Source organism: Herpailurus yagouaroundi, unplaced genomic scaffold (genome assembly GCF_014898765.1).
Source record: "Herpailurus yagouaroundi ecotype Mexico unplaced genomic scaffold, PumYag 29, whole genome shotgun sequence".
Lineage (NCBI taxonomy): Eukaryota > Metazoa > Chordata > Mammalia > Carnivora > Felidae > Herpailurus > Herpailurus yagouaroundi.
Window position 1 is genome coordinate 120,093,271 of NW_024412377.1, and position 27,954 is coordinate 120,121,224.

The window sequence follows — 27,954 nt, forward strand, 5'->3', positions numbered from 1 at the left end:
ATATCAACTGATGTTTTCTTGTCACAGATAAACAGCCTCTGCCATGAATCAATAGTGTGTCAGCAATACTGTCGCCATCCCCCCTAATGTGTGTGCCGCGTATTGACAGCAGATATATTACCGTGAATGTCTGCAAATGTTAAACAGCTGAGCTATTTATGTGCCACCACTCCGTGCCTCTTTACAAAGTAGGGTATCTGTTCCCGTGGCAGCCAGGGAACGTGACTGAGGCTGGTCCGCGTGCACAACGGCAGACGGCTCCATTCCATCCCAGTCCAGCTGTATGTTTTTGTTGAGCCGGTTAGCTGAAATCCATCTAGGCTGTGTGGTTTTGATTACACAGCTGTGCCCAAAACAGCACGCTGATGTTTTCATTCACATCAAAGTTATATAGTGTCCTGGACCGGGGCGCTCAAAATCAGTACTCCATATATCCCAGCACGACTGGGAACCTGTGTTGTCAACCTAGAATGCTCCTAGCTCAGCTTTCTGAGTCAGACTTTCTCTGAGTGGTTCCCATTCCCAGAGCTATCAGGACTCTATTTCTAATCCAAACAGATAAGTGTTCAAGAGCAGACGGAATCCTGAAACCCAGATTGACATCTTCCTCCAGCTCTAGAGGGGACAGTACACTGCACTCATTTAGAACTTGGGCTTTGATATCAGACTAATCTTATTTCCAGTCCTTCCAGTCACTACCTATGTGACCCTGAGCAAATCAGTTAGTCTCTGTTTCCTAGTTTTAGAATGGGGATCATGGCAATAGAATCTGGTGATTAGGAGGGTTTAATGAAACACTACATGCAAAAGATTCTACCCAAGGATAGGCACTAAATGTCTTCCCAAAATTTTCTCATATTAGAAAAAATTGAGCAAGATGCAAAAATGAGCAGAGGCAAGATTTCAGTGAACTGTCCCACTGAAAGATGGAACTGATAATATTGTTCTCATGGGCAAATGGACATGTATGGCTTGACTTTGTGGGATAAATGCCACCTGCATTCTACTTTGTAAAGATATTATAATTTTTCATGTACTTTAGAATATTAGTAAGGTAAAGAATAAAACCCTTCCAGAATCCTTTGCATGAAAGCCTGTTTTAATAAACACTACCAGCTGATTGACATTTCATAGGTGTTGATAACAATGTCTTCTTTATTCACTTTGAGCCCTTTGTTAATATGTAGACACAAAAAAGAAATCCAGACAAACAATAAACCCTGTTTCTGCAAAGGTTTATGCTCCTTCAATACCAAGCTTTTTACCAAAATTATAAATACACTCTAAAAAAAAAAGGCATGTGAACACACTGTCTACTTTTCTCAAGAGCACTATGAGGTCAGTAGATCAGGAGGTAGTGTTTCCCTTTCTCAAGTGAAAGAAACAATGCCAATGCCAGGAAAAACGACCTGCCCAAATGCACGTACATAATACTAGCCTTACAGCCAGGCCAGAGGGGGCGCTGAGTGATAAAAACACACACCACCTAAATGTAAGAAATCAGTGGGCACGGTGCTCAGAATCCAGCACTCAGACCTGGCACAGTGTGGCCCTAAACAACCCCTCTCCTGATTGATACTGTTCAGGCTAAAGAAACCACTCTCTCCACCTTTCTTGCCCTAGATGCTCTGAAAAGGCAATTATACCCCAAAGCTGTGAACACCTGTGGTTGCCGGCTGCAGGTGTTGGAAACTGACTCTGCTTCAGAGGGAGGGCGGGGTTTGAGCAGCAGAAGTGGTTAGGTAAAAGGCAAATTCATTAACTTGTCAAATCCTTTCCCTCACATAGTATGAAAGCAGTCTTCCTACACTACAAAGTATACTTTCCCCAGAGCAAGTCCATTTTCTCACTGGATTCATAGTTCCAGAGATACTTAGGAATTAGTGCAGTATCCTCAATGCAGTGTTTGAGGAATATTTTGCCACATTAAACAACTGACATTACTCCTAAATTCCCATAGCATGCTGCGACTTTTCCCATGTCAATTAGATGACTGAATGGTAGAATTATAAACAGTTTAATTAACATAAAACTATTTAATAAAAGGTAATCACATTTTCAAAATGTAATTAAAATTAAATTACAACTTTTTAATTTAAGAAACTATTTTCAGCGTTGATGTGCATTATTAATAATTTGAATTTTCCCTTTTAATTTTCACGATTTTGCATAATTTAGAAAAATTAACTTTGACGACAGGTAGAAAATATTTTTATAGTTCGTGACTTTATTTACATTTATTGTAATTTACTTTTTTGAGGAGAATATAATCAAATTGTGGACATTTTGGATATAATCGTGTTTTTTAACCTTTTAAGTTAATGTTTTAAGTTAAATACTCCAAAACCAAATTATTTGGAAAAATCTTGATTCTAACAGCCTTGCTAGTGCTTTGGCTGAAATAAAACAGGAAAAAATCTGAGGAAATGAGTGTATAATACCTTATTAGTTATGCACGTCTTCATTACTCATTCAAACATTACTGGCCTATTCACAAAACACCCAGACGTATGAAATAATTAAATTCCATCATCTTTGGTACCTTGCGAACTTCCGGTCATACAAAAGCTAAAGCTTTACACATTTTGATTTTGTCATCATGGAAATTAAGTTAGGATGACAGAATATATTTTACTTAACGGCTTTTAAGCTTGATTTATTATCTTTAAACATGTAGACATATGGCATGCTGAATTCTCTGTGTACTCTTACCCCAGGCTTCATAAATGTTGGGGGTGGGGGGAGGGGGAGTCAGAGTGTACAGTTAGTAATTGCCTGAATGAGGCTCAAGCCCTTCCGATCTGAATTCAACGCAACCATACAAACATACTGATGTGGGAAACAAAGGCAGAAGGAAACGGCAGATAAATTAAATTCCCTAAAATAAATAAATAAATAAATAAATAAATAAATAAATAAATAAATAATAAATAAATAAATAATAAATCTTTATAACCTGCAGCCCATTGACAAATACTTGATGCTGGCAGAGCAAAACATTTCTCCAGGAACTCCCTCCCCTCCTGTCGTAATGCTAATGCTTTGCCCAAGGGAAAAACAACCTTAGCTTGACATGGCTAGGCCTCCAGGATCCTGTGTCTTCTTTGGCGTATGACTTTGGAAACTTCTCCTGGACTTTACCTCCACCAACTCCATAGCATATAACCAGTCTCTCTCCTCATTGTCCTGGGGCAGCTCTTTCTGCCCACGGGTCCTGTCCCTGTGCTTTAATAAAATCACCTTTTTTTGCACCAAAGACGGCTCAAGAATTCTTTCTTGGCCATCAGCTCCGAACCCCCATCACCCAAAACCCCATCATATACTATGTGCCAGGCCCATCATGCTAGGTGCTTTTCAGATTGTTATACATACAAAAGTCACAGTCATGTAGAGTCCAGGCAGGGATCCTAGGCAGGGAAGATTTCCCCGAAGGCCGGACTTCACCACCCCCGCCCCTACCCGCCACTCATGAGACAGAACATGAAGCAAGGGTCCCTTTTGTAAAGGACTGAGAGCCCAGACGAAAGGCATATTACTTTTGGTTCAGATGACAGTAAATAAAACATAGTAGGTTCTGGCAAAAGAAGCCGCCCCATCCCCCTCTGCACTATCAATCCGTGCCGTACCTCCATCTTTAAAACAAAGCAAAGTAACGTCTTGCCTTAAATCCCAAATTTGTGAGAAATAAACCCACTGACCCAGTCACAGGAGGGACGCGGGGACTCGAAGCACAGCGAAGCGAGGCTTTAAGCGACGTTCTTGCAAGAGCAGGCGTCTGACGGACAGGCGCACACGGGGCAGTCACAGCAGACGATTTAATTCCTAGGACCCAGGTCCTTCCCCTGGTTCCTCATTGGCCCAGTACTACAGAGCTTACAGCCTTACCAGGACGTCACCTGTGCCCATATAAGGCAAAAAGCTGTCTGATTGGAACAACTGCACATTCCCTGAGGTGACTGAGAGGCTTTCAGTCCCTCCTCCCTCTCTTCCTTGGCGCATGCTCATTGCAAAGCCCGTGAAAGTAAGCGCTGGAAGGGGAAAGGTGGGGGGCTGGGAGAAGAACCAGGAAGTGAAGTGTCTAAGCGCTTGGGACTCCGTTGTGGGGAGGGTTCCTACATATTTCCAATAGGTTGTAAACCTACTGTTAGCTAGACAGTACAGCTTTTATTTGGTATTTCTGAAAATGAATCACCCCCGTTACTTCTCACACCAAACCTCAGTCTTCATAGTCCAGTGCCAAATTCCATGCTTTTGTTCACCAGGGCTGTTCCCCCATGCCTTCCTACAAAGGAGCCACTAAACTGCCAGCATCGAACTTAGATTTAAAATTCCAGGCCTTGCCGCACCTGGGAGGCTCAGTCGGTTGAGTGAGTCTTGATGTCAGGTCAGGTCATGATCTTATGGTTCTTGAGTTTGAGCACCGCATTGGGTTCTGCACTGACAGACGGGGAGCAGGGTTGGGATTCTCTCTCTTTCTCTCTGTTCTCTCTGTATCTCTCTGTATCTCTCTCTCTCTCTCTCTCTCTCTCTCTCTGCCCCTTCCCCACTCATGCTGTCTCTGTCTCTCTCAAAATTAATTAATTAATTAAAAAATTAAAACTCCTGGACTTGAGCCAGACTTCAGCCCCCTTTTAGCTTCGTCTGGTGACCTGGGAGCAGTTCCTAAATTCTCTGACCCTGGCTTCTTGCCACGCCTAGAGCAAGCTTGTAAACACCAAAGGAAGTGATAATAGGTATCTCTTAAACTCTATATGGAGACCAAACCCCTTGGGTGGTCTTTTTCTACAGCAATACAAATGCAAAATAGCTCCTATTCCCCCAGGGATCTGCTCTCTGAAGGACAGCTAATCTGATAAACAAACACATTATTTATCCCTGCTAACATATTCATACATTTGTTGCCCCAAGTAACATTTGCATTTTAACAAGAGCCTTGGATGTCTGTCCGGAGGTGTGATTCTAAGGATGGGGCTTGCAGGCACCCTGATAGGTGTTGCTGGAAGGGGGCTGCTAGTGGGTTGCAGGAGTCTAAAACCACATGTTGCCTCTACATGCGACTAATGCCTCCCATACTTACATTCCCCCCTATATTTACTGCTGACACTGAATTACTCATCGTCCCAGACTGGGATCATTTACTCTCACAGTTGAGAATCTGTGGAGAGTATTTCAAGAACCTGATAACCAAGGAGAAAGGCAACTTCTGAGATCTTGGTGGAGACGCTTAGCTCACTGTCATTATTACTGGTATCATTTACTCCCATCTGCCTGCCGCTGGAGGGCAGGGAGACCCCTGCTTGGTGAATCAGGCACTGAAGCCCAGGCAAGCCTGATTTCTGTCTCCAAGTCAGGATTCCAGGTCCTAAGTGAGTTGAATCAGCCAGAAAAGAGAAATCAGGAGACTTCTTATTCCAAAAGAACTTCATACATTTGCTTTGTAATTGGTATCTAATAACAATGACTGAATTTTACTTCTAAGCAGTCGTTTCTCCCAAATGAGAGGACATTTTTTGAACATGAAAAATGCCTAAATAATCATAATGATAAAAAGCAATGCTCTGCATTTATTACGTGTCTACTGTTCTTCTCAAGCTGCGGGCATTATATCAATAAATCTTCACACAAAAACCTATGCATCATCTATTTTACATGTTGAGGAAAGAAGACCTATAGAAACATGAAAAATAAAAGCTATCAGGACATGTAAGTTGAAATCCTGGTCCTACTCCTTTCTAGCTGTGTGATATTGGGCAGGTAACTTAACCTCTCTGAGCCTCATATGTAAGATGGAGATACCACTATTTACTCCACCAAGCTTTGATGAAGACTGAATGAAAGAAAGTTATAATCATAGCTAGTAAATAGTAGATTCATAGTAAATGTTAATTTTCTTTCCCTCTCCTTTGTTTCATAAATATGGGGAAAAGAGTTCTAGAGCTATTAAATGACTTGCCCAGGGTCCCCCAGTGAGTCCTGTGTGTTGCCCAGAGAATCCAGTTTCCCCTCCCCTGGCACCCTTCTATCACTTCTTACTGTCTGTTTCTGTTCCGCATCATTTCAGCTGGGTAGTTCTTTGTCTGGGGTTCTTCCATCTGGCCCACAAGGAGCCTGGGTGCTGGCTGCCAGACTGCCTCTTTGGGATAATCAACTTCTTTCTCTCTCTCCCACAAGACTGCCATGGCTGACGTGGTTTTTTTGTTTTGTTTTGTTTTGTTTTTACTAATTTTGTCATACTCTAGATGTATGTGCATGCTCTCACTCTGTAACTCAATGCCAATCGATTTGAAGAATGTGAGTGTTGTGCCCCAAATCATTGTAGAATGAACTGAATCATTATCTGCCCTCCATGAAGGAAATTTCCCTGGGGATTAATAAAGTTTGTCAATGGCTGTTTATCTGCATACCTGTTAGGAGGCCAGAGCTGAAACCAACAGCTCCCCCAACACACACATGCACACACACACACACACACACACACACACACACAGGCTCACAACAGTATCCCACCGTCAGCACTACTGACATTTTAGACTGGATAATTCTTTGTTGTTGGGTGTGGGGCTGCCTCATGCATTGCAGGATGGTGAGCACTATCCCTGGTCTTTACCCACTAGATGCCAGTAGCAAGCACCCCCCCCCCCCACCCTAGGGTCTCCTCTGTCTCCAGATGTTGCAAACATTCCCTGCAGGGCAAAATTGACCCAGCTGAGAACCATTGGCTTATGTGATTTCACAGGACCTTGTGACCACTGGTTTTGTCAGAGTCCACCTCCCCTCGACAGCCCAGCACAGAAAGGAAGCTAGAGGAGACTTTTGTCACCAATTGTTTCCCCCCTTTTTAAGACTTCTGCTACTGGCTGGCCTGTGACCAGGAAAGGCTCTGAGTGTCAAAGGATGGCTCTTGCCTTTGTCGGAGAAAAGCAAGTCACTGGGAGCCAGCACTGAGATGTCCAAACAGAGCACCCTTCTGGGATGACCTGTGGGTCCCAGTCAAAGCTAATCTCTCCTTTCCTTCTTCCCTTCCCTCAATCATGTACCCTGATAGCAAAAGGCAGGAGGTAGTGACTCACTTTCTTTAACGGAATAAAGTTTAATACATGGGGACGCATGGAAAGGGAAATTAGTAAAACAAACCAAGCAAGCCATAAAGAGAGAGAGAGAGAGAGAGAGGGAGATGAAGTTATCAAACCCCATTAATTTATTAAATAAAAGATCCACTTTAAAAATAACCCTTCGTGAGGAAGCACTACATTTTAACAGAACGTACCTCTGTAGGATGAAATTGCAATGGTCTTTCCCTTCCTACTTCATGCCTTTGATTTTCTAAGGTCTTATTTTAATAGGTACACATTATATGGATTTAGGAGAAAAAAGAGCCATTTTTAAAAGAAATGAAAAAGTTAGGGAAACATTTATCAAAATGATAATGTCAGTTGCTGCTTTCTCTGTTTTCAAATGTATTGAAGTGTATTTCTTGACCACCCAGGTCAAAAAACTGAACACCACTGACCTTCCAGAAGCCCCCATCCTGCATCCCCTGTCACACCTGAATGGAAATTACTTTCCTGATTTTTTTTAATGTTTTCTTTATTTTTGAGAGAGAGACAGAGAGACAGAGCATGAGCAGGGGAGTGGGAAGGGCAGAGAGAGAGAGAGAGAGATACAGAATCCGAAGCAGGCTCCAGGCTCTGATCTGTCAGCACAGAGCCCAGCACAGGGACTGAGCTCATGAACTGTGCCACAGTCGGATGCTTCATGGACTGAGCCACCCAGGCGCCCCCACTTTCCTGATATTTAACAGCACATCTTACTTTTGCTTGTTTAGAGTATTGCATAGAAGGAATCATCTAGTATGTATTCTTGTTTGTATCCAATCTGTTAAGGAATGGCATTCAGGTTGTTTGTAGTGTGGAATTTATACTGATATTTAACAGATGATGCTAAAGGGATTTCCAAAGTAGCTTTACTACGTAATTCTCCTACAAGCAGTATATGAGAGAGAGTTCCCATTGCTTTTCATTCTTATGGGCATTTAATTAAGCTGGTCAGTCTTTCAGTATCAATGTGGGGTTTTTTTTAGATCAATAGTGTTAATGAAAAATAACCCTTCACAAAATTCACATGCATAAAAATATCAAAATATGATGTAAGCAGGAAACAAAAGTGAAAACATAGCATTTATATTCCCATTCCTATAAAATCAATATATTACATATAAATGATTGTATATGATATATTATTATATTGTTTAGCATTTATTTATATATTTTGTAGCTAATTTATTCTTTTTTTAATGTTTAAATTTTTTTTTTAATTTTTTATTTTTGAGAGAGACAGAGAGAGAGAGAGACAGGCAGAGAGAGAGGGAGACACAGAATGTGAAGCAGGCTCCAGGCTCTGAGCTGTCAGCACAGAGCCCAATGCAGGGCTTGATCTCACGAACCGCGAGATCATGACCTGAGCCAAAGCTGGCTGTTTAACCCACTGCGCCACCCAGGCACCCCTGTAGCTAATTTATTCTTAATAATAAATATTTACCTCGATGAATTATATCTATATGTCGTTGTGTATCCGCCTTTATATAATATACTCACACACAAAGAAAGCGGAAGAAAGGATAAAATGTTAACTCTGGTTATAACTGATGTTGCAACTACAGTTAACTTTTATTGCCTTCTTTTGTTTAGCTGCTAAACGTTCACATTGACCATCTTTTATCCAAAGTAAGAGACTTTTAAAAATTACCAATAAAGTTTTCTTCACTCAAACATGAAATGTAATTTCACCGACCGGTGGTATTTTTATTATCGCCACAGCAACCTCCCCATCACCTAACTCCAAGGCTCCACTCGGAGCCATCCACCTCTCATACATCCCTTCACCTTGACCCTCCTTGCCCCCAAGGCTATGTCTAGGCATCCTGCCATACCTTACAGGCCAATGCTTCTCAGACTTTGACCTGTGTGTGACAACCTGGGTTCTGATGAAATTCAGATTCTGATTCAGTAGGAGTGTGTGGGGGTGGCCCTGAGAGCCTGTAACTCTAACGTGCCTCTGGGTACTGCCACGGCTGCTTATGCACAGGATCCCCTGAGAAGCAAGCCTCCAGACCTTTTTCCCTTCCCTTCCCAGACTCTATTTCATTCCAACTCCTTGTTGCCTCTTTTCTGCCTTTTTTTTCCCCCCTAGGTTACTCTGAGAATTTCAGAGCAGAAACAGCAAGGGAGGGAAACAGGGTCAGAGGGAGGGAAAGATCTGGGGGAAGGCAAGTTCACGAGATTAGGCCCATGAAGTTGGGCCCGTGACAAACATCCCAAGGTCTTGTGCCTGTAGGAAATAGAATTGTTGGACCTCTTACCATTTGTTCTATTTCCCAGGGTTTTTACTTATTTATTTTATTTTATTTTATTTTATTCATTTATTTTTTTAATATGAAATTTGTTGTCAAATTGGTTTCCATACAACACCCAGTGCTCATCCCAACAGGTGCCCTCCTCAATACCCATCACCCACCCACCCCTCCTTCCCACCCCCCCATAAACCCTCATTTTGTTCTCAGTTTTTAGGAGTCTCTTATGTTTTGGCTCCCTCCCTCTCTAACCATTTTTTTTCCCTTCCCCTCCCCCATGGTCTTCTGTTAAGTGTCTCAGGATCCACATAGGAGTGAAAACATATGGACTCTGTCCTTCCCTGTATGACTTATTTCACTTAGCATAACACTCTCCAGTTCCATCCACATTGTTACAAAGGGTATTTCCCAGGGTTTTTAAAGAAAGACCCTTGGAGTTCAGCACTTGCAATGACTTCCTCCAGGGCTGCCCTTAGGGTTGTGGGAACCCCTATGGGTCTCCTTGGGTCTGGGTCTTGCTTATTTCAGAGGTCTTTTTTGTTTGGGTGCTTCCGCTGGGGCAGAAGATGGCATCTACCCTGCCTGCATGTCATGAGCCAGAAAATAATCAATTTTCCCCAACTCAGTAAGAAGCTACCCAAGATACCCCTTGTGTGTTTTTGTCTTTGGTTGACATTTATTAATAAAAGAATACTACAAAGTATGGGAGGCAACTGCACTGAACATGTCTCTATGTTGTCTCACTAACGTTCATTCTGCTCTAATTCCAGAATCTCCTCACGGCCTCATAAATATCAGTGTAAGGTACCCCATGGCTAACAGACCCATGTGAAGTTATGTGAAAGGATGATAGAAGGGGAAAATGGTGGAAAACTTTCCACATCCTGACCTTTTGCTTCTGCTTTTAGAAACTTTAGATGAAAAAAGCATACTCACTGCAAACCTCACGGGTAAGTCGGATTTAATTCCCATTGTGAACGTGGAAACCAGGCTCTGCAAAGTGACCTACAGCGTCCTTAAGAGTGGACCAAGATAATCACTATGCTATTCATTTACTTGAGCAGGAAAATACTCTCATGCCTCCCATTCATACAGCTGAGTGTTATTTTCTCTCTTTCTTTCTTCATACCCTCTCCCATTTGTTCATGGAGGTGGCAGAGAGAGAGTCCAGTGTCCATCTTTGACATTTCATTTCTAGGTACCAAGATATATTCTTTCCCAGGGGAGAGGGGGGTGAAAGAAGAATTTGCTGACAGCCGTGGTGCTCCCATCCCCAACTCCCATTAGTTGACTCTTTGTCCGTTGTTGTCTACCCTTGTCCAATCTCTCTATATTGAAGGCAAACTGGAAATTCACACTGGACTTTCTGAAACATAACCTGCAGCTCTGGGTCATGCAGGAGATGAGTCATTAAACCTGGGCACATATGGAAATCAACCCTGAAAGGGCTTGGGTACCTATGTCAGCCCCTGGGAGGCCCACAGTCAGAGGGAAGAGTGAGGACAGTCCACCCATTCAGGAAGACTTTGGAACAACACCATCTGAAAGGGTCCACCCACAGCCACCTTACCTCTTTCTTGTCCTTTGTTCTCTCTTAGGTAGACCAGCTGTTTTCTCTCAAAAACCATCTGAAACTGTTAACTGGGGGGAGACGGCAAAGCCTCCCATCCGGCCCCTCCACGCATACCCTCAAGTTAGGGGACTGGTGAGGGCCCAGGCAAAAACCAGTAGAGAGGAGGAATGACAGCATGGTGCATAGAAGCACTTCCTCCAAAGTCCTTGTTCACAGATCAGTTAAGGAAACGGAGGCCTAGAGAAGAGTGTGGCACTGGGGGTGGGGGGGGTCATATATATCAAACATGTTTACTCTGTATATCAGACATTTGAAAAGCAAAGAGAACAAAAAGAGAGAAACAGAAAAGCTGAGATGCACAAGCAGAGAAACCAAGAGGGATGAAGGAAAAAATAAAACCGGCTTTTTTGTATGTCGGAAGGGACATGTGGCTTGGTGATTTTATGTCTTGGGGACGTCACATTGAATTATTTCACTTCCACCAGGGATTTTATAGCTTTGGACAGCACGTTGCAGCCCAGACCCAGTTCTTAGCAGAGAAATAGCAAACTCATTTCAATGTACCTGCTATCTTCAAGTTACAGAGGGTGTTGTGTTTCTTGTTACCCTAAAGACAGTGGATACAGTAAAGGAGAAGAAAGGGAGATAATAAGCCAAACACCAAACTTGGTGCCCAGACTTTCCTTTTGGTGCATTCATGACGTGGTTGTCAACACTAAGCAACAATCCCACGGGGGTGAATCCCGAGCTCTCTGGGACTCTGAGTGTTTGGAAAACCAGCCCTCCTGGGCCTTTGCTGCCCACGCGTTGCTATTTTTAAGGCTTTCAAGGTGAATCTCACTTATTAAAAGCTGAAGGTGTTCGGCCAGGCTAGGAGCTGTTATCTACCCCCTACTGGGATAAACGCCTATGGTGACTTGTGTCCCTGACAGCTGCCATTAGGGCTGAGATTGACAGGGCTCCTACGTTTCCTTCCTCCCATGGGAAGGAACGCTTCTTTTAGGTTGAAATTGGAGGGGAGGAGAAGTGTTGTCTGAGAAGGTGGTATTTTTCCCTATTTCAGTGCCCTCATTCCAAAAGCTGTGATCTTTCTGATCAAGTCCTGTTCAACTCAATTTGTCAGAAGGATGAGTTTTTGGACAGTGGCTGTATGTAACCACTGGCTCTTTGTAACTTCAGGGCTGAGATGTATGAGGACATATTTCACTCAGGTCTCTCCAGAAAGCTCATGGGGAAGTCTTTCTCCTGATTCACCATCAGTACATTCCCACTGGGTCCTCACATACCCTCTCCTCTACACAGCTTCCCAAGTAAGTGCAGACAGCAGCCTCACATCCTCACTACCCACATCACAGTGCTTCCGCGGGGTGTTCTCTGGACCCTTGGTTTGTGGAGAACCCAGCTGCTGTACTAGGTAGGACAATGGTGTCACATACGTTCTTGAGGCTTCTCGTTCTTTAAAGCTGTCGCCTGTAAGCCTAAAGCCAGCTTATCCTGTTGACATCGATCCTTCACTTGTCTATATTATTTTGGAACAATGGAAACAAAGTCTTCCCTACAGTGTGCGTTTAACAAAGTTATTGGCTCTATTTAAGCCATTTATGGGCTGGGAGGTCAAGAACTTCATAATTTCCCAACACAGGGTATTCCTAAATTTTTTTGGAGGAAAGCCACAACAACTCACATAAGAATTCATGGGGTGGGGGGTCGCCTGGATGGCTCAATCAGTAGAGCATGTGACTCTTGATCTCGGCCCTGAGAGTTCAAATCCCAGGTTGTGTACAGAGCTTACTTTTAACAAAAGAATAATTTAGGGGCACTTGGGTGGCTCAGTCGGTTAAGCCTCTGGCTTCGGCTCAGGTGATGATCTCACAGTTCGTAAGTTTGAGCCCCATGTCGGGCTCTGTGCTAAAAGCTCAGAGTCTGGAGCCTGCTTCAGATTCTGTGCCTCTCTCTCTGTCCCTCCCCGCTCATTTTCTTCCTCTCTCTCTCTCTCTCTCTCCCCCTCTCTCAAAAAATAAATAAACGTTAAAAAATTTAAAAAAGAAGAATTCATAGGAGAGTTGCCCTCCAAACCCCTCCACTACTTTGGTCTATCTAAGCTCTTATCCCTCTGCTGGGCTAAGGGACAGCGTGGTGCCACATCTGTGTTGGTAGTAGCAATGATCTATAATGATAGCATAGGGGTGTCCAGGCAGGTATCTGGGCCTGCCCCAAGTCAACTGGCAGGCGACGGAGTCTAAGAAAGGATTCCTCTACACTGGATCCTCATTTTTCTGCTGCTTGGCCTTAGGTACCTTGTGTGACTCTTTACTGTGGGTCTGTGCAGGACAGATGTCGTGAATTTAGAAGGCTTTTTCAGAATAACTCCATTGCTTTTGTCAGCCACCTACATGAGAGTATTTTAGGAGGAATGTCCCAGCTTGGGGCCATAGATGGGGTTCTAGACCCAGGGTTCTAGACCACAACTTGAACACATCCCTTCCTCTCCCTGGGGCTCAGCTTTCCCTCCTGTACAAAGTGGAGATGGGATAAATTAGCCTTTCCCAAAACGTGTACCTCAAAACTAGAAGTGTGTGTGGTAGGCAGTTAGATAGTTGTGTGAGGCCCAGGTCCCACAGGAAAGAGGAGGAGCTGGGGGTGGGAGGGGTGGATGTTGGGCTGGAGATATCTGGGACCTGCAGTCAGACATATCCTGCCCAGATGGTCAAGGAAATTCGAATACAGAAGCCACAGGACATCCATTAGCATTGTGGTTTGGCCCACCCTCCTCCTGGTGGGCTTTCTTAAGGGATGCTATGTAATGAATAAGACAAAAGAACTTTACAAAGGCGCATGGCCCCAAGGAAGGAGCCTTCCTTCATGGCCAGCTATCTGGAAGGTCAAAGGACTGTCCTGTCAGTACTTTACAAGGAGCTGGATCAAACCAGACAGACCCAAGATGGAGGATACCAGGACAGGAAGCCCTCACCAAATTAGGAAGAAAAGGCATGAAACCCTGCTTTTTGCCCCAAGCAATGAATATTTTGTCCCCCAGCTAAGAAGTAAAAAGCCTGGGACCAATTCTGCTGGGGCACTTAAGCCTCCCCCAAGCTGCCTACACCCCACTCTCGTGAGTGTGCTCAGTAAACTCTGCTTGCTGGAGTTTTCTGGTCTCTTGGCTGAGTTGTTTCCTGCCAGAAGGCTACGAACCAAGGCTGTACTGCTCCAGGCAGTGACAAGAAGCATCCTTGGTGAGAAAAGTCTGGAAGGTTCTGGGGTAAATAAAGTCTGAAAGTTCCTTTACTGCATAACTCCCTGGGCTTTGAGTATGGTAAAGACCACTTTAACATTATCAAGTGGGGTGGGTAGAAAGTTATATTCCCTAAGCCTTACGTCATCTAGTCCCTTTCCCTCTTTTCAGTACACATCATGTGACAAGTGTTCTGCTGAGTACACTTCAATGGGCAGCATAAGGCAAAATTATTTCTAAAGCCCCTCTAAGAAAAAGAATTCTTTTTCTTCTGTGTAATTTTTCCCTTTTGATTAAAAATCATACAGAATACTTAGCTCTATCGGTGATGTCATAAAAGGCTGAAGAGGAAAAGAGAAGAAATATATACAAATACTGAGAGGGTTGAAGGGAAACTCCTCTTTACAATATGCATTTTGGATAACAGTAATAAGAAAAGTTAGGGATTATTTTTTTTTTAATTTTTTTTTCAACGTTTATTTATTTTTGGGACAGAGAGAGACAGAGCATGAACGGGGGAGGGGCAGAGAGAGAGGGAGACACAGAATGGGAAACAGGCTCCAGGCTCCGAGCCATCAGCCCAGAGCCTGACGCGGTGCTCGAACTCACGGACCGCGAGATCGTGACCTGGCTGAAGTCGGACGCTTAACCGACTGCGCCACCCAGGCGCCCCCCCCTCCCCCGAAAAGTTAGGGATTATTAAGTATTTACTTAAAGTACTATAGACCGTGTTAAATGCTTTACTTGAATTATCTGATTTAATTCTCACACTAGCCTTAGGAAGCATCTATTATTTTTGTTCCCTACCTACAGGGGAGGAAACTGAAGTTCAAAGAGGCTTGATAAATAAAGTGAAGCCGCCTGAGTAAGAAGAGGCAGTGCTAAGGTCTCCACTCATTGTAATTCCATCCTAAGATTTTTTTTTAACTTTATTTATCTTGAGAGATGGGGCGTGGGTAGGGACAGAGAGAGAGAATCCCAAGCAGGCTTTGCGCTGTCAGTATGGATCGCGACCCCAGGGCTCCACCTGCCGAGCCGCGAGATCATGACCTGAGCTGAAACAAAGAGTCAGACGCTTAACCAACGGAGTCACCCAGGTGCCCCTTATTCTAAGAATTTTAAATTACAAGTTACTGTCTCCTTTTCTGTACCCCGATCCAGCAAGCTGCCACAACAAACCAGAAATAAACGAATTGCAATGGTAATTACCCTCCATCTAAAATTCTTGAGTTCACATGAAATAATGTTGAATCATCAGTCTCTTAGGTCTACTGAAAAAATATATATATATATACATATATATATAACAACTAAATGTTACCAAATGATTTATTATGATTGGTGCTAAGTTACAATGTATATGAAATGGAGTCATTTATGGAAACACATAAAAAATAGTTGCCTATTTCTGTAATTATATTCACACAAGAATCTGAAATATAGTTTCTGGTCTGCCTTTTAAAATATATCCACAGAATGACTTTTGTAGTTTTCACCACACAATTTTACAATACTGATACTGCACCTGTATCATTTACCATACTAGATGAGCTAAACAGAATATGAAAGCAGATAATAGCAAATTGGTTTTTTATATCATCAATGATTCCAAAGAAAATAGTAGTTTCCATTGGCAGTGAAAATAGATGGTAGTAATTAGCATTGTAGAAATTGCATACATAGATATGTATGTATATATTTATATGTTGCTCAGGGCCATTGTTCCATCAATAGGCAGCTGCCTTTTAGGTGGACCAATGGTGGCCAAAATGGTGTGCAATGCCATTGGGACAATTAGTAGTACTACCTTTTATGTCTCTCTCCCCCAAACAAATAGGTAAGAAAGTAATACAGCAGGCTAAAATCTACAGTGTTACATACCAAGGTAAAAACAGTTATTGAGTTATTAGAGTCACAGTAGTTTATGTATATTTGCTATTCACAGACCGCAGACTTTTTGCTGGATAACCGAGCTGCTGGAAATTGACGACATGTAGACATGCATTCGTGTGAGTCCATAATTAATGATGTTTATGCTGTAATAAGCACATTCATTTTAACACCATTCAATAAACAGATGCCTTTAAAGTTTGAGCTAAATCTGCTATCACAATTATACACAAAAAGAACCTGTAAACAATTTGACACTACACTTATGTACAAGCGAACTGCATTGGAAAGGAGAAGAGGTAATTTCAGTGGGTGCCACTTGGTATACATCAGTGTGCAACAAACTGACCCAAGTCATCAAGCACTTGAATGAGGTCAGGAAAAAGTAACATGAGCAAGGCCCCAATAGATCACCACTCGATATTAGTACCAGCAAAATTCAGACTCCTCCATGTTGACATCACATTCAAAGCATCAGCAATGGATGTAGGAGGAGCTTGATAATTCCTGGCAAACCGTGTTTGGAGATCTCCAGGTGACCTCATCAACAGGGTCTTGATTTTTATAAGTGTCGAGGGTGATGCTGATAATATTTAAATGTGTCCATTTAATTTGGACAAATTATCTTGTTGGTTAGCTTCAACCCAGTGCTCTGCTGGTTCTGAAAGATGAGGGGAACAGGAATTCAACTGAGATCGTGAGTTCAATTCCTTCAGCCAACACAAAGATTCTTGATTTTACAGAGTAAAGTCTTATAAGGGAAGCAAGCTGGACTCCATCACGAATCTAAAAGGTCACCCATTTATAGCAGATCCCATTAAAGCTTTCAATAGGACTCTCTGAAATGCAAGTCCCCTAAGTTTGTATTTCTCTGTGTTTTTTAAAAAGTCTATATACTTATTTTTGAGAGAAAGAGAGAACATGAGCAGGGGAGGGGCAGAGAGAGAGGGAGAGAGAGAAACCCAAGCAGGCTCCATGCTGTCAGTGAGGAGCCCAACACCAGGCTCAAACCCAAGAATAGTGAGATCATGACCTGAGCTGAAATCAAGCATCAGTCACTTAACTGACTGAGCCACCCAGGTGCCTCTGTGTTTCTATGTGTTTTAAGAAGGATACCACTCCATGAATTCATGAATCCATTTCTTTATATCAGAAACAGAGTAATCAGGGGTTTTGGCACTTCTCCACCCCTCCTGATTTACAAAAAACACGTTACTCTGTCCTTTTATACACTAAGAATATTTCAAGCAAAATTCTCCTGATTCAACAGTCTCCTTTGGAATTAAAAATAAATCAATGAGAGAAAATGATAGGGGAACTTGAAGCCAGGGATGAGGTAAAACTTCCCCCTCTGCTCCAAAATCGCTGGGACAAACAACCACTCCTTTTTCAAGTGTTCTTAAAGCTAATTAGAATGTTTAATTGCTACAAAATTGATTTTTCTTTCATATGCTTTTAAGACCACATCTGCAGGGAGCCTATGGGGAAAAAAAAGTGACCGTACTGAATTATCTTGCAAATGCTTCTGATTGTGTGAGCAAACCTGACAGGTCCCTGGGAGAAGGATTGTGTGCTTGGACAGGTAGGCTGGCCCTGGGCTGGGAGTCAGGCTATTTCTGAGGGGATGGGCTTGTAGGCATACAAACTGATCCCACGGACCTCCAGGAAAGCTCTGTTTGCATAGGTTGACTGAATACGCAAATGTGTTATGTGGTTATGAACGAAAACATAACTTACCATATTCTTAAGAGTGCCCCGATTAAATTTAGTCATTTGGCCATTCTGTCTATAAGATGCCAAAACATAAGCAATGGTCTTTCACTTCACTGTATGTTGTTCCCTCTTTGAGCAGCTGTTTTGGTGTCTGTCTGAATAGGCTTACTGGGTTATGTGCAGGAGTCTGGAAAGTGTTTGGTTATTATTACAACGTGCCCTTAAGCTGTACTATATATTTACAATGTGCATATTACAAATTATTTACTATAGTCTTAAAACAAACAGGTAACTAGCTCCACATACAAATTGTGTAGGGTTACAGGGATCCCCTTCCCACGAATGCTAAAGTGAAACCAGTAGGGAAAGAATAAACTAATGGATAGCAGGTGAAGTACCATTAGTGTAATAACCACTGAATTTGTGCTCTTGTAGACCTATATAGTCTTATTCTTTTCTTCTTAAATATCATATTCATTTGGTGGGGTTTTTGCTTTTTGTTCTTTTGGGACTTTTTTTGGGGGGGGGTGGGAATGATCATGTTCGAAAACACATAGTTTGGAATTCAAACCACTAGTTCAAATAAGAAAGCCAGTTTTTACAAGTTTGACTTTTCCTTAAATGCACTTTGGTTTTATATCCATAGATGTTATACCAACGTATTCTAATCATATTTTTGGTACCATAATATATACACACTCATAGTGGGAGATAACTTTGGAAAACAGTACTATCTAGGAAACCAATTATAAATAATAATAATAATAATAATAATCCCTCAAACTCAAAATCCCAGTTTCAAACTATCGGATTTATGTGTGTATACATATGTATGGATATAGATAGATATATACATTTAGATAGATGTACACACATATATACATATATACATAAAAGTTATATATTAACACACATACACACCACACATATATACATATTCTTCATACACGCACTCCTATTTCAGTGCAGTTTCCTTTCGTGGCCGCCTCTCTTATTTTCCAACTTAGAACAGTAATGATGAGATTCTGGGGGCAGCCAATCATGTTTGGATTTCTGACCTATCTTGAAAAAACTGATATTGTTTAGAAGGCCCAAAGGTGAAAATAGCACATACACGCACGTACCCACACACACACACGCACGCAGGCCTATTTTACCTCCTGTGAGATCTCCCTGGTAACCTGTAAACGCCCAGGAAGCATGTGTAGGCACCATCGTCTTAACACAGAACGTATCTCACCACTTTGGGTTTCTTAGGGCATCAGTGTTCCCCAGACATGTGTTCTGTAACGTTACTGCCCCTTGATAGGGCGTGTGTTAGGAAGTACAGTCTGTGGGAGGCAAGACTACCCCTCCAGGTGTGCCCTTCTTTATCTCCTAGGGAGGTGCACGTCTAATGGGATTTATAGTTTATTAGCTAATGACTTTCTGGAAGGGTGTCAGGCTGGGTTCTTCCTGGCTACCTTTTGGTTAGAGTAGAAGAAACCAGAAACAGGTGAAATCCAGAGAACAGAGACAAAACATTATATAATGAGGTGGTTGGAGTCTAATAAACCCAGATGGAAATCTGGCTCTTCCACTGTCAAGTTATGTGCGACTTTACCTTTCTGATTGTCACTGACTTTATCTGTGAGAAGAGGACAGTAACAGGGCCTACTTTGTTGGGTAATTATAGGGTTAGATAAGGCATGTTTTCTGGCACATATTCCTTGTGTGCACACTATCCTTAATATACGTCATTTACAACTTAATATTTAAATTAGAAATCTAGAATGTGGATCAGAATTACATACAAAAATAATGTTAGTCTAGGAATTGAGGGATAGGAATTCAAGTGCTGTATCACACACGTGATTCCCCAGTACATTATAATGCTCACCACAGTGGCCTGTACATGGTAGGCACTCAACAAAAGCCTGCCAAATGAATGCATGAAAAAGGAAAGAATGCATGACTGACTTAAAGTCTCTGGGTCCCAGTTTCCCTTGGATGACATGAGGATAGAATGTTCTGACCTTTATTCCAACACTGGGATGTTGGCATGAGAAGTTGAAAGAAAAATGTCAAATATTTAAGACACAAACATGTTGTGTGTCCTAATGAAGTCAGTACATACAAAAGAAATAATATGGCTCAATAGCCAGGGTCTATGCTCAGACTTGTCACGTCTTTGAAAATAAGGGCATGGGGACCTCCAGTATGAGAATGAGAATATTTTCCTAGCTCTAAGTGTCATCGTTAGCAAGGGGGTTTTCAGCCTAAAGAAACAAAGTACATGATAAGCAGTTTAAGACGATGAAATCATTGGCCTATTCTCAGTACTTTTTCTCCCTTTTTCCTGTTTGATTTCTTAAGAGCACCTGTTAGCTACTGTGGTTTGGCTTGAAAAACATCCCTAATAGGGTCCTGTGAACTCAAAATGCTCCCAAAGTGCTTTACACCAAACACATTTAGTTGTAAGATTGATGACTTCACTGAAATACCGTTTTTCTGAGGCAGAGAGTGACTAGAAGACAGAATCCCAGACCGCAGACCTACCCCGTCATTACTGACACCCCAGAAACCAGGATGTAAACTTCTCTAAATCTCAGCATTCACATTTGCATAAAAGGACAATTGTATCCCATCTTAAGTAAACCCTGTAGAGATGTAAGGTGGTATAATTACTATCACACCACCTCATCCAATCTCCTGAACCAGATGTTCTTTCTCTTCATGGCAACAATGCTTTGGAACATGAGAGCCAACCCTTAATTCAGGGTTTTTTCCATCTCAGCGCTATTGACATTTGGGGCTGCATAATTATTTGTTGTGGGGCTGTCTTGTGCATTCTGGGATGTTTAGCAACATCTCTGGTCTTTACCCATTGGATGCCAGTTAGCACCTCTCAAGTCACGACAATCAAAAATGTCTCCAGGCACCTGCCACAAGTCCCCTGGGGCTTTGACAAAAATCACCCCTGAATGAGACCCACTGCCTGAAATACACGTAACCCACACAAATCGAAGAAGAGTGTTTCCTGAGGCTGTTTCTCTCACATACAAGAATAAATCAATGACCACCGGCTGCAATTGAGAAAAACTGCCAGTAATCACTGAGAATCCTGTGTATATTTTAGCTTTCATGGTTATCTTTTTTTCTTCTCTTTCCTTTTCTATTTTTTTTCTTTTTTGAGTAAATGTCATTGCTACTAGTGACTATATGAATAAAAATGAGTTTGATGTTTACCCTGAAACCCGTGGTGCTCAAAATCCACATCTGCAGACCAGCTTTACTCAACATTGTCAGGCACTGACACCCATAGTAAAGACCAATTCGTGATGAATTCAAAGCTTTGAAACTTTGTAACCGAAGACTTTTTCCATGCATGCAGATAGCATTATCATGGACATTAGCCACTGACCCAATCCTGACCTAAAAATCGCACAAGTGTGCGTATACACTCCCATACACTCACACGGAGGTGCAGTTACTAAGCAAGTCTCCGCTACTTTCTGGTGCATCAATCTTGCTTCCATTTGTGATGGATGGAGCCAACCACCAGCAGTAGAGAGAGTCTGAAGTGAGGCTGATTTTTATTGTGCAAATGCAGGTAAATTAGCTAAAGGTCAATTCTAAGAATCAACTGACAAGATGAAAGAGGTTGCTGGAGAAAGGAGACACTAAATCCTCCAGTCAGCATGTAAGTGCTTTTAGGAGGCTGATTAACAGGAAAATCACCACTCCTGTTCAACCCAAGACAAACCCCTAGATAGTTGCAGGGCTAGGGTACATTTTTCTTTAGCTTTTTCAAAGTAAATTCCCTAAATAAAGCAAGGGTGACAGTCTAGGAACTAAAAATTCTTTCCCCAGTAAACAACACACTTTGTTCACAAACAAGAGAAACATTTTTTTAAAGGTTAGGAAGCTGGGACAATGAAGGGACCCTACTTGGGAAATAGAGGAGGGAAGCAAGCTGAATCCAATTTAACATTTTTTAAAAATCTTGGCCAAATAATCTTAACTGGCAATTTAAGTTTATTAATTTTATTAACCATTCTTTACTTTCCTATGACAGTGGTGTTTAAATATTCATGGAGGATCATCATGAGAGTGTATTTAAGCCATTCATTCTCTATTTCTTGTATCACGTGGGAATTTGATACCTGCCCAGTTATTCTGTTATATGGGTAGAACCAACTGGATCACTGAAACTCCCTAAAATGGTTTCTATCTTAATAATTATAGTATGGCCATCCCTTCTGGTCAGAGTGGAAAATTATAGAAATTCATCTCCTTCTTGCCATCGTATGTGAAATATGAACAGTGTTTTGAATTTTCTTTTTCTTCCTTCCTCCTCTCCTCTCCTTTCCTCCCCTCCCCTGTCCTTCTTTCCTTCTATCCTCCCTTCCTTCCTTCCATATTTATTTTCCCTCATGGGTTTTGCTTGCCGGTTTTAGTTAATATTGGCATTCAGGATCTTCAACTATCTGAGAGTGTCATAATCTTGCATAAGTCAAATTGGACAAACTTAGCAATTCAATGACTTGGGATCTTATTGGGGAGATGCAGCTAAATTCACTAATCACTGCCTATTCATTTTGGTGGTGTTTATATGTGCAGTTAATGGGACCGCCTTTGGGGCCACACACACCACCATTAAATTATGGATCATTATCAAGTTCCTCTGACTCAGACTGCACAAGGCCTGGAAACGAACAACTGTCCTTGCGAAACTTCACCTTTTTTTCCTTCCTTGATGGGTATCATAAGGATACATCTCACTCAGAGATGTGCTCCCATCTACCCTCAGTACCAAGACATAAAACTATATTGATGCAGGCTTTCAGTTTGGCAAAAAACAAAACAAAAACAAAATACACAAATATGCACAAAATGGAAAGGTGCTGTGGTTGACAGGCAGATGAAAGGGCAGAAGAACCATGGAATCTACTCTGCCCTAGTCCTAGGATTCTTTTCTTTGGGCCTTTTCTCTTAAGATAATGAATAGTGTAAGCCTTGGCTTCTTTGTAGTGGAAATAAAAGTGAAAGGAAGTGAGACAATACAGACCTCGGCATAGTTCCCTCAACAGAATTTCTTAAAGGTCCAGAGACCATCCCATCAAAACCGTTAAAGATGCTGGGCCAAAATGCGTATTCCTTCGCCCTGCTAGAAGTTTCTGAATCACTCTCTCTGGACCTACGGTAAAGGGATCTGCATTTTCACAGGTACTTCAAAAGATTTTTGTGCACACCAAGTATTGAACAACACTGCTAAAAGTTTGCAGTGGAGGTCACTAGGAAAAGAATCTCCATTTGAATGTATGTTGCAAGATGAGAAATACAGATATTTCAAACATAGAAGTTCTGTGGTTGCATCATAACATGGTGATTATTAAAGTTTAAGGCTCTTTTCTTTCAGCAGGGGTGGAGAGCAATAATCATTTCATCTAAATCCAGAGTGATGAAGGCAATATAAATCAAACTCATTCCAGCAGGTTTCATTTGGTCTAATTTCTCTGCAGATATTAATCACTGTACAGTCCTGTACAAATGACATCTAACTCCATTTTAACTCAGAATACAGAATACTCACTCAGATTCCTTCTCTAGTGTGTTATTTGACAAATAAAAGAAAATAAATAAATTGGAACAGTGGGCCATCAAGCTTGCAAGATGCCAACAATGCCAAGACATTAAGGAGAGAAATGGCCCATGCTAAACCTACAACCCAGCATGCAAATTGGCAAAAGCATTTATCTGCTACAGAGTCACCAGGGGGAAAAAATGGCTCTCTTCATTTTTCCTTTGAAAATTGCTATGTCAAGTGGAGGTGACAAAGAATTCTCCCTAAAAGTTCACAGAAAGACTCTCATTCATTCTAGCAAAGATCATCTAGAAGACCAAGGTTAGTCAAATTCCATAGCATGGTATCTAGTGGCAGAAAATACCAGCACTCAAATGCGCTGGGTTAATTCGTCACGGTACATACAAAGTTGGAAGGTTACAACTATAACGAAGGAAAACGTCTGAGAATCTACGTGTGGCTCCCATTATGGGAGCTGGTGTCAGGAAATTTTGCCAAACACCATATATGCCTTTTCTTCTTCTCACTGGAGGGTGTTTTGCCTGTGGCAGCCACAAAGGATAATCAGAGGGGAATCTAAAGCCTAGAGAAGCAAAAGTAATGCAGAAGCACAAGCTGTTGACAACTAAGAGGGCCCACGATGAAGAACACACATCTGTGCCTAGGAATAAAGGTGCCTTTGAATCAAACAAGGGCAACTGGAAAATGAAAAGGTCCATTAGTTTCCTTCTAATAAATGTGTCTCCCTAAGTGAATCAGTTGAGGGTAGACATGGCTAAGGAGGAATAAAGGGCGAAGGGAACACATGATTTGTGCGTTGTTCCCCTTTTATTTTAATTAACCAGGCATGCATGTCCAGTAAGATAACTGCCTACAATCACAAAGGATTACACCACAGCATATTCTGGAAGCCACCTCACTTTGTTGTTTTATGACCACATCTCAGTGCAATTTTTTTCTCAGCAGGGGGAGGGAGATCACGACACCACAGTGATCTCACAGTTTTATTTTCCTGTCTCCCCCCTTTCCTGCTAAACATAAGTCACTTCCTTTTTGATAATGGGTAGGAGGACTTCATAAATGTGTTTCTGACTTCAGGAGATCCATGGACCTGTAGAGAGTGACATCCCCAACCTCACTGGATTTTAGCACTGCAATCTAAGTTGGGGTTCTATACATATGATTCCTCATTCATTCGATCCATTGGATGTTCTTAGTTTCTTCAAAGCAGCAAATTACGGCCCTCATCATAACCAGTATTCAAGAAGTGAACCACATATATCGTTCTGTCCAGAAGTGAACTACAAGTTCCTAAAGCTATTCTAAGCTCTGGGAAACTGGCATGAATCGGGGGTAACCGAACGTTTAATCGTGTAACTCACTTACTCAGAGCTCATTTCCATTGTGGCCGGCCACACTTTCCTCAGGGGATGACTGCACTCAAACAAGGACAGAAGCTTCCCACGGACTTGGTGGCTCCTCAGAGATTTCCTGATCAGGTCTATATTCATCTCCATAATCAACACCCACAGTTGTCTTAGCTATTTGGACTACTTCGGGTAGGTGTCAGTTTAGAGTTGACCCAGATTAAAACTGTTATTATTGTTTTAATCAGATTTCCTACCACCAGTTTCGATCACTGGGGAGGTCTAAGGATTGCCTATGGAGAGAAAAATTCACGACGGGTCAAGGGTCAGGGACGTACGCCATGAACATGTTCTTTGCAGTGTTGGGTTTCCTAGGGAAAGCGGGCGGTAGAAGCAGTGGGGTGGACTGACATCTTCCTCCTCCTCCAGTTCTTACTAGTGCATCTCTGTCTTGACACCATTATAGTCAGGCCTGAAATTTAAGGAAGCTGGAACCTTGGGCAGTTAATGTAGATGGCAAATTCCAACAGGGCCACAGGAATCATCCGAACTAAGTGAGTTTGGGGATATTTTATCTGTATTCAATTTCTTCTTGAACCATTCAATTCTGTGATTCTTTGCAGGATTGCTATCATTGGGATGATGGTATTTGGGTATGGTATTAAGGAACTTTGAAAGGAAACAAGACATATTGGTAGGCTTTACAAAACTATGTTGTAGTTATGAACAAATGCCTGCTAATATACTAATACATAAACGGACACCACTTAAATTCATTAATGGTAAATCTCTTAACAACTCAACTCCCCAGGTGAACTTTCTTTTTCACTTAAGTAGACCTTTAAATTCCATTTGAACCTCAGGACAGGAAAACATTGGCTGCGTTTGTCGCCCAGAGGTGAGGGCAAGAATTACAAAAATTCAGAAAGATATCCATATACTAAATAGGCACTAGTAACAGGAATCAAGAGAGAACCTCTTACATAATAAATGTGCATCAACAAAATATTTCAAAAGGAAGCGAGTGGTCATTACTTTTCCCTCCTACAGACGTCATCCAGTTGCCTTTATTACCTGTGATACATATACACATACACACACACACAATAAAAAATAAAAATAGGAGTGCTTGGCACACAAACAATGATTGACAAATTATTGTTTAAGTTCCCACTGAAATGCATAAGGAATGCTGAAAATAAAAACTGGTCTTTTCATCCTCATTTACCACAAGCCTATGAAAGACCTATTAGTACATTTATGGAATACAGAACCATATGGATAGATGGCTATTAACAGTTTCTTTTTGGCTGTGTCTCTACAGGCCAAAGATGGACTCAAGAAAGATAGCTTAGAAAGCCAAAACCTTCATTTTCAAGCTCTAGTTATCCAGTTGGGTTGTGCATTCATATCAAGGAAATGACAGCCACATCATAGTACAGACACAGCCAAATCCCAGAATACTAAAGACAAGACCAGCTACCAGGAAGTAACAATGTAGCACTGTAGTTTGAAAAGGCCATGAGAAATCAGGTAGAGTGTGGAATACAAGTGCTTCTTAAAGAAACAAAACAAAAGGCTGGACCCCTATTCAAATCCTGTGTGTTGTTCTTACTTCCACAGCCATATAGGGACGCAGAGAACTGAATGCAGATTACATGAAAAGCCCAGGCCATTAAAACGTGGGCAGGAAGGACTCTGAAAACATTGAGAGAAGGAAGGTAACTCAGCTCAGGGTGGGGAAGGCTGAGTGTGGGGTCAGGGAGAATTTTCACGGCTAGGAATGTTTGTTTCTTTAATACAAAGAATGTTTTACTAGCTCTTCTCACCCTCTCCTAGTGCAGAGAAAGAGCAAAACCGTACTATGGAGCCTGAGGGTGTTCATTTCAAAATAAGGAAGACAATTTGTTGATGACGAGGGTTACCTGATGGTAGAAAGTGTTGCCAAAAGAGGCTGGGAAATCTTCCCAGAAGGGTTTTAAGAAAGGAGCTGAGACTCCTCTGTCTGAAGGAGTCTAAGAGGTTGCTGCTGGGAGCAGGGGTGATCCCCTTAGGATGCCCCGGCCCTGGGGACATGTGCACTGTGTGTATGTACATACATCGTTGTGCTTGTGTTTGCACAAATAAATACTCATGCGTATGTCGTCAATATAAACTGGCACATAATAGATTTGAGTGAAAAGTCATATAAATCTGCCATTCCCCCCCACCCCATAAACAAAAAGGAAAAGGAAAATTAAAAAAACCCGAACCTATGCCATTGGGCCAGATCTCTTTCTACCATGCTCTCATTCAAAGGAGGGAGGGAGAAGATGAGAGAAAAACCCAGTTGGGGAGAGAGGACTCCCAAGGCCTCTCAGCTACTCCTCTGTAGCTGGCTCTCCTTATACGTAAGATGCTCAGTACACGGGACCCAGTGAACAAACAAACAAGTAACCAAAAAGAGATTTTCTTATAATTCCACATCTGGAAAGAGATCTACCCTGTGGATTTAAATGTTAAGGTGAACTAGGTAAATAGGCAGTAGTGTATCGATGGGCTACTGTGTTCTCACAAACGTATTGTTAGTTGTTACTTTTCTTTCAAATGTGAATTTCGCTAGGAGGTTTATTTCCAAATGGTGACATGATTTCTTTCTTCTCCCATTGCCCCGCCCCCCGCCCCTCCCCTATAGATGATACTTCCGTAAAAGTTCAGACTGCCAAGGATGTTTTCTCTCGGGGAACCGATCTGGGATTTTGATCTTAAGGAAATCCTGGATGCATTTCTCCAGCTCTTCCTCAATGGAGAGCTTTTCCTTAACAGCTTTTTTTTTGCTGCTCATGTTCGACTCCCTGGAGCCCGAAGTCAGAGTCCGGAGCAGATCGCTTTTCCGCCGCATCTCCGACTGCTGGATCAGCTGCACGGGGCCCTTCTTGATGGGACGGTCCAGAGTCTGGATGTTGGTCTGGCGTGTCACGGGCCCACAGATGACCGTCTCCTGCGGAGAGCTGGCCTCAGACTGGCTGTCGCAGCTAGAGGTGGAGAGGTCATTGCAAGACGTGCCACTCTCCCCTTCTTTGTCGCCTGCGGTGCTCTTGCAGCAGCAGTGGCAGTGTGAGGATGACCACCTGGAAGGCTCACCTGCAAGGAAGCACAGCACCCAAGGGGTTAATGCCAGCCACCTCAGTCTGGAGGAGCAGCACAGCACCTGAACACACACGCACCCAAGAGTCCACAGCCACGTCTTCAGAAAAAGCAGGGGGCCACACAGGCCGGGCTACA

The 27,954-nt window shown here is 42.2% G+C and overlaps 1 protein-coding gene across 1 annotated transcript in view; it reads right to left on the reverse strand.

Moving 5' to 3' along the window:
- Window positions 1-18,234: 18,234 nt before the first annotated feature.
- The window catches only part of KCTD16 (potassium channel tetramerization domain containing 16), a 269,886-nt gene continuing 260,166 nt past the window's right edge, over window positions 18,235-27,954 (reverse strand). Inside the window, exon 3 of the mRNA XM_040453846.1 lies at window positions 18,235-27,813. Within this exon, the coding sequence (XP_040309780.1) occupies window positions 27,359-27,813 (455 nt within the window). The 3' untranslated portion in view covers window positions 18,235-27,358. The remainder of the gene's footprint in view (window positions 27,814-27,954) is intronic.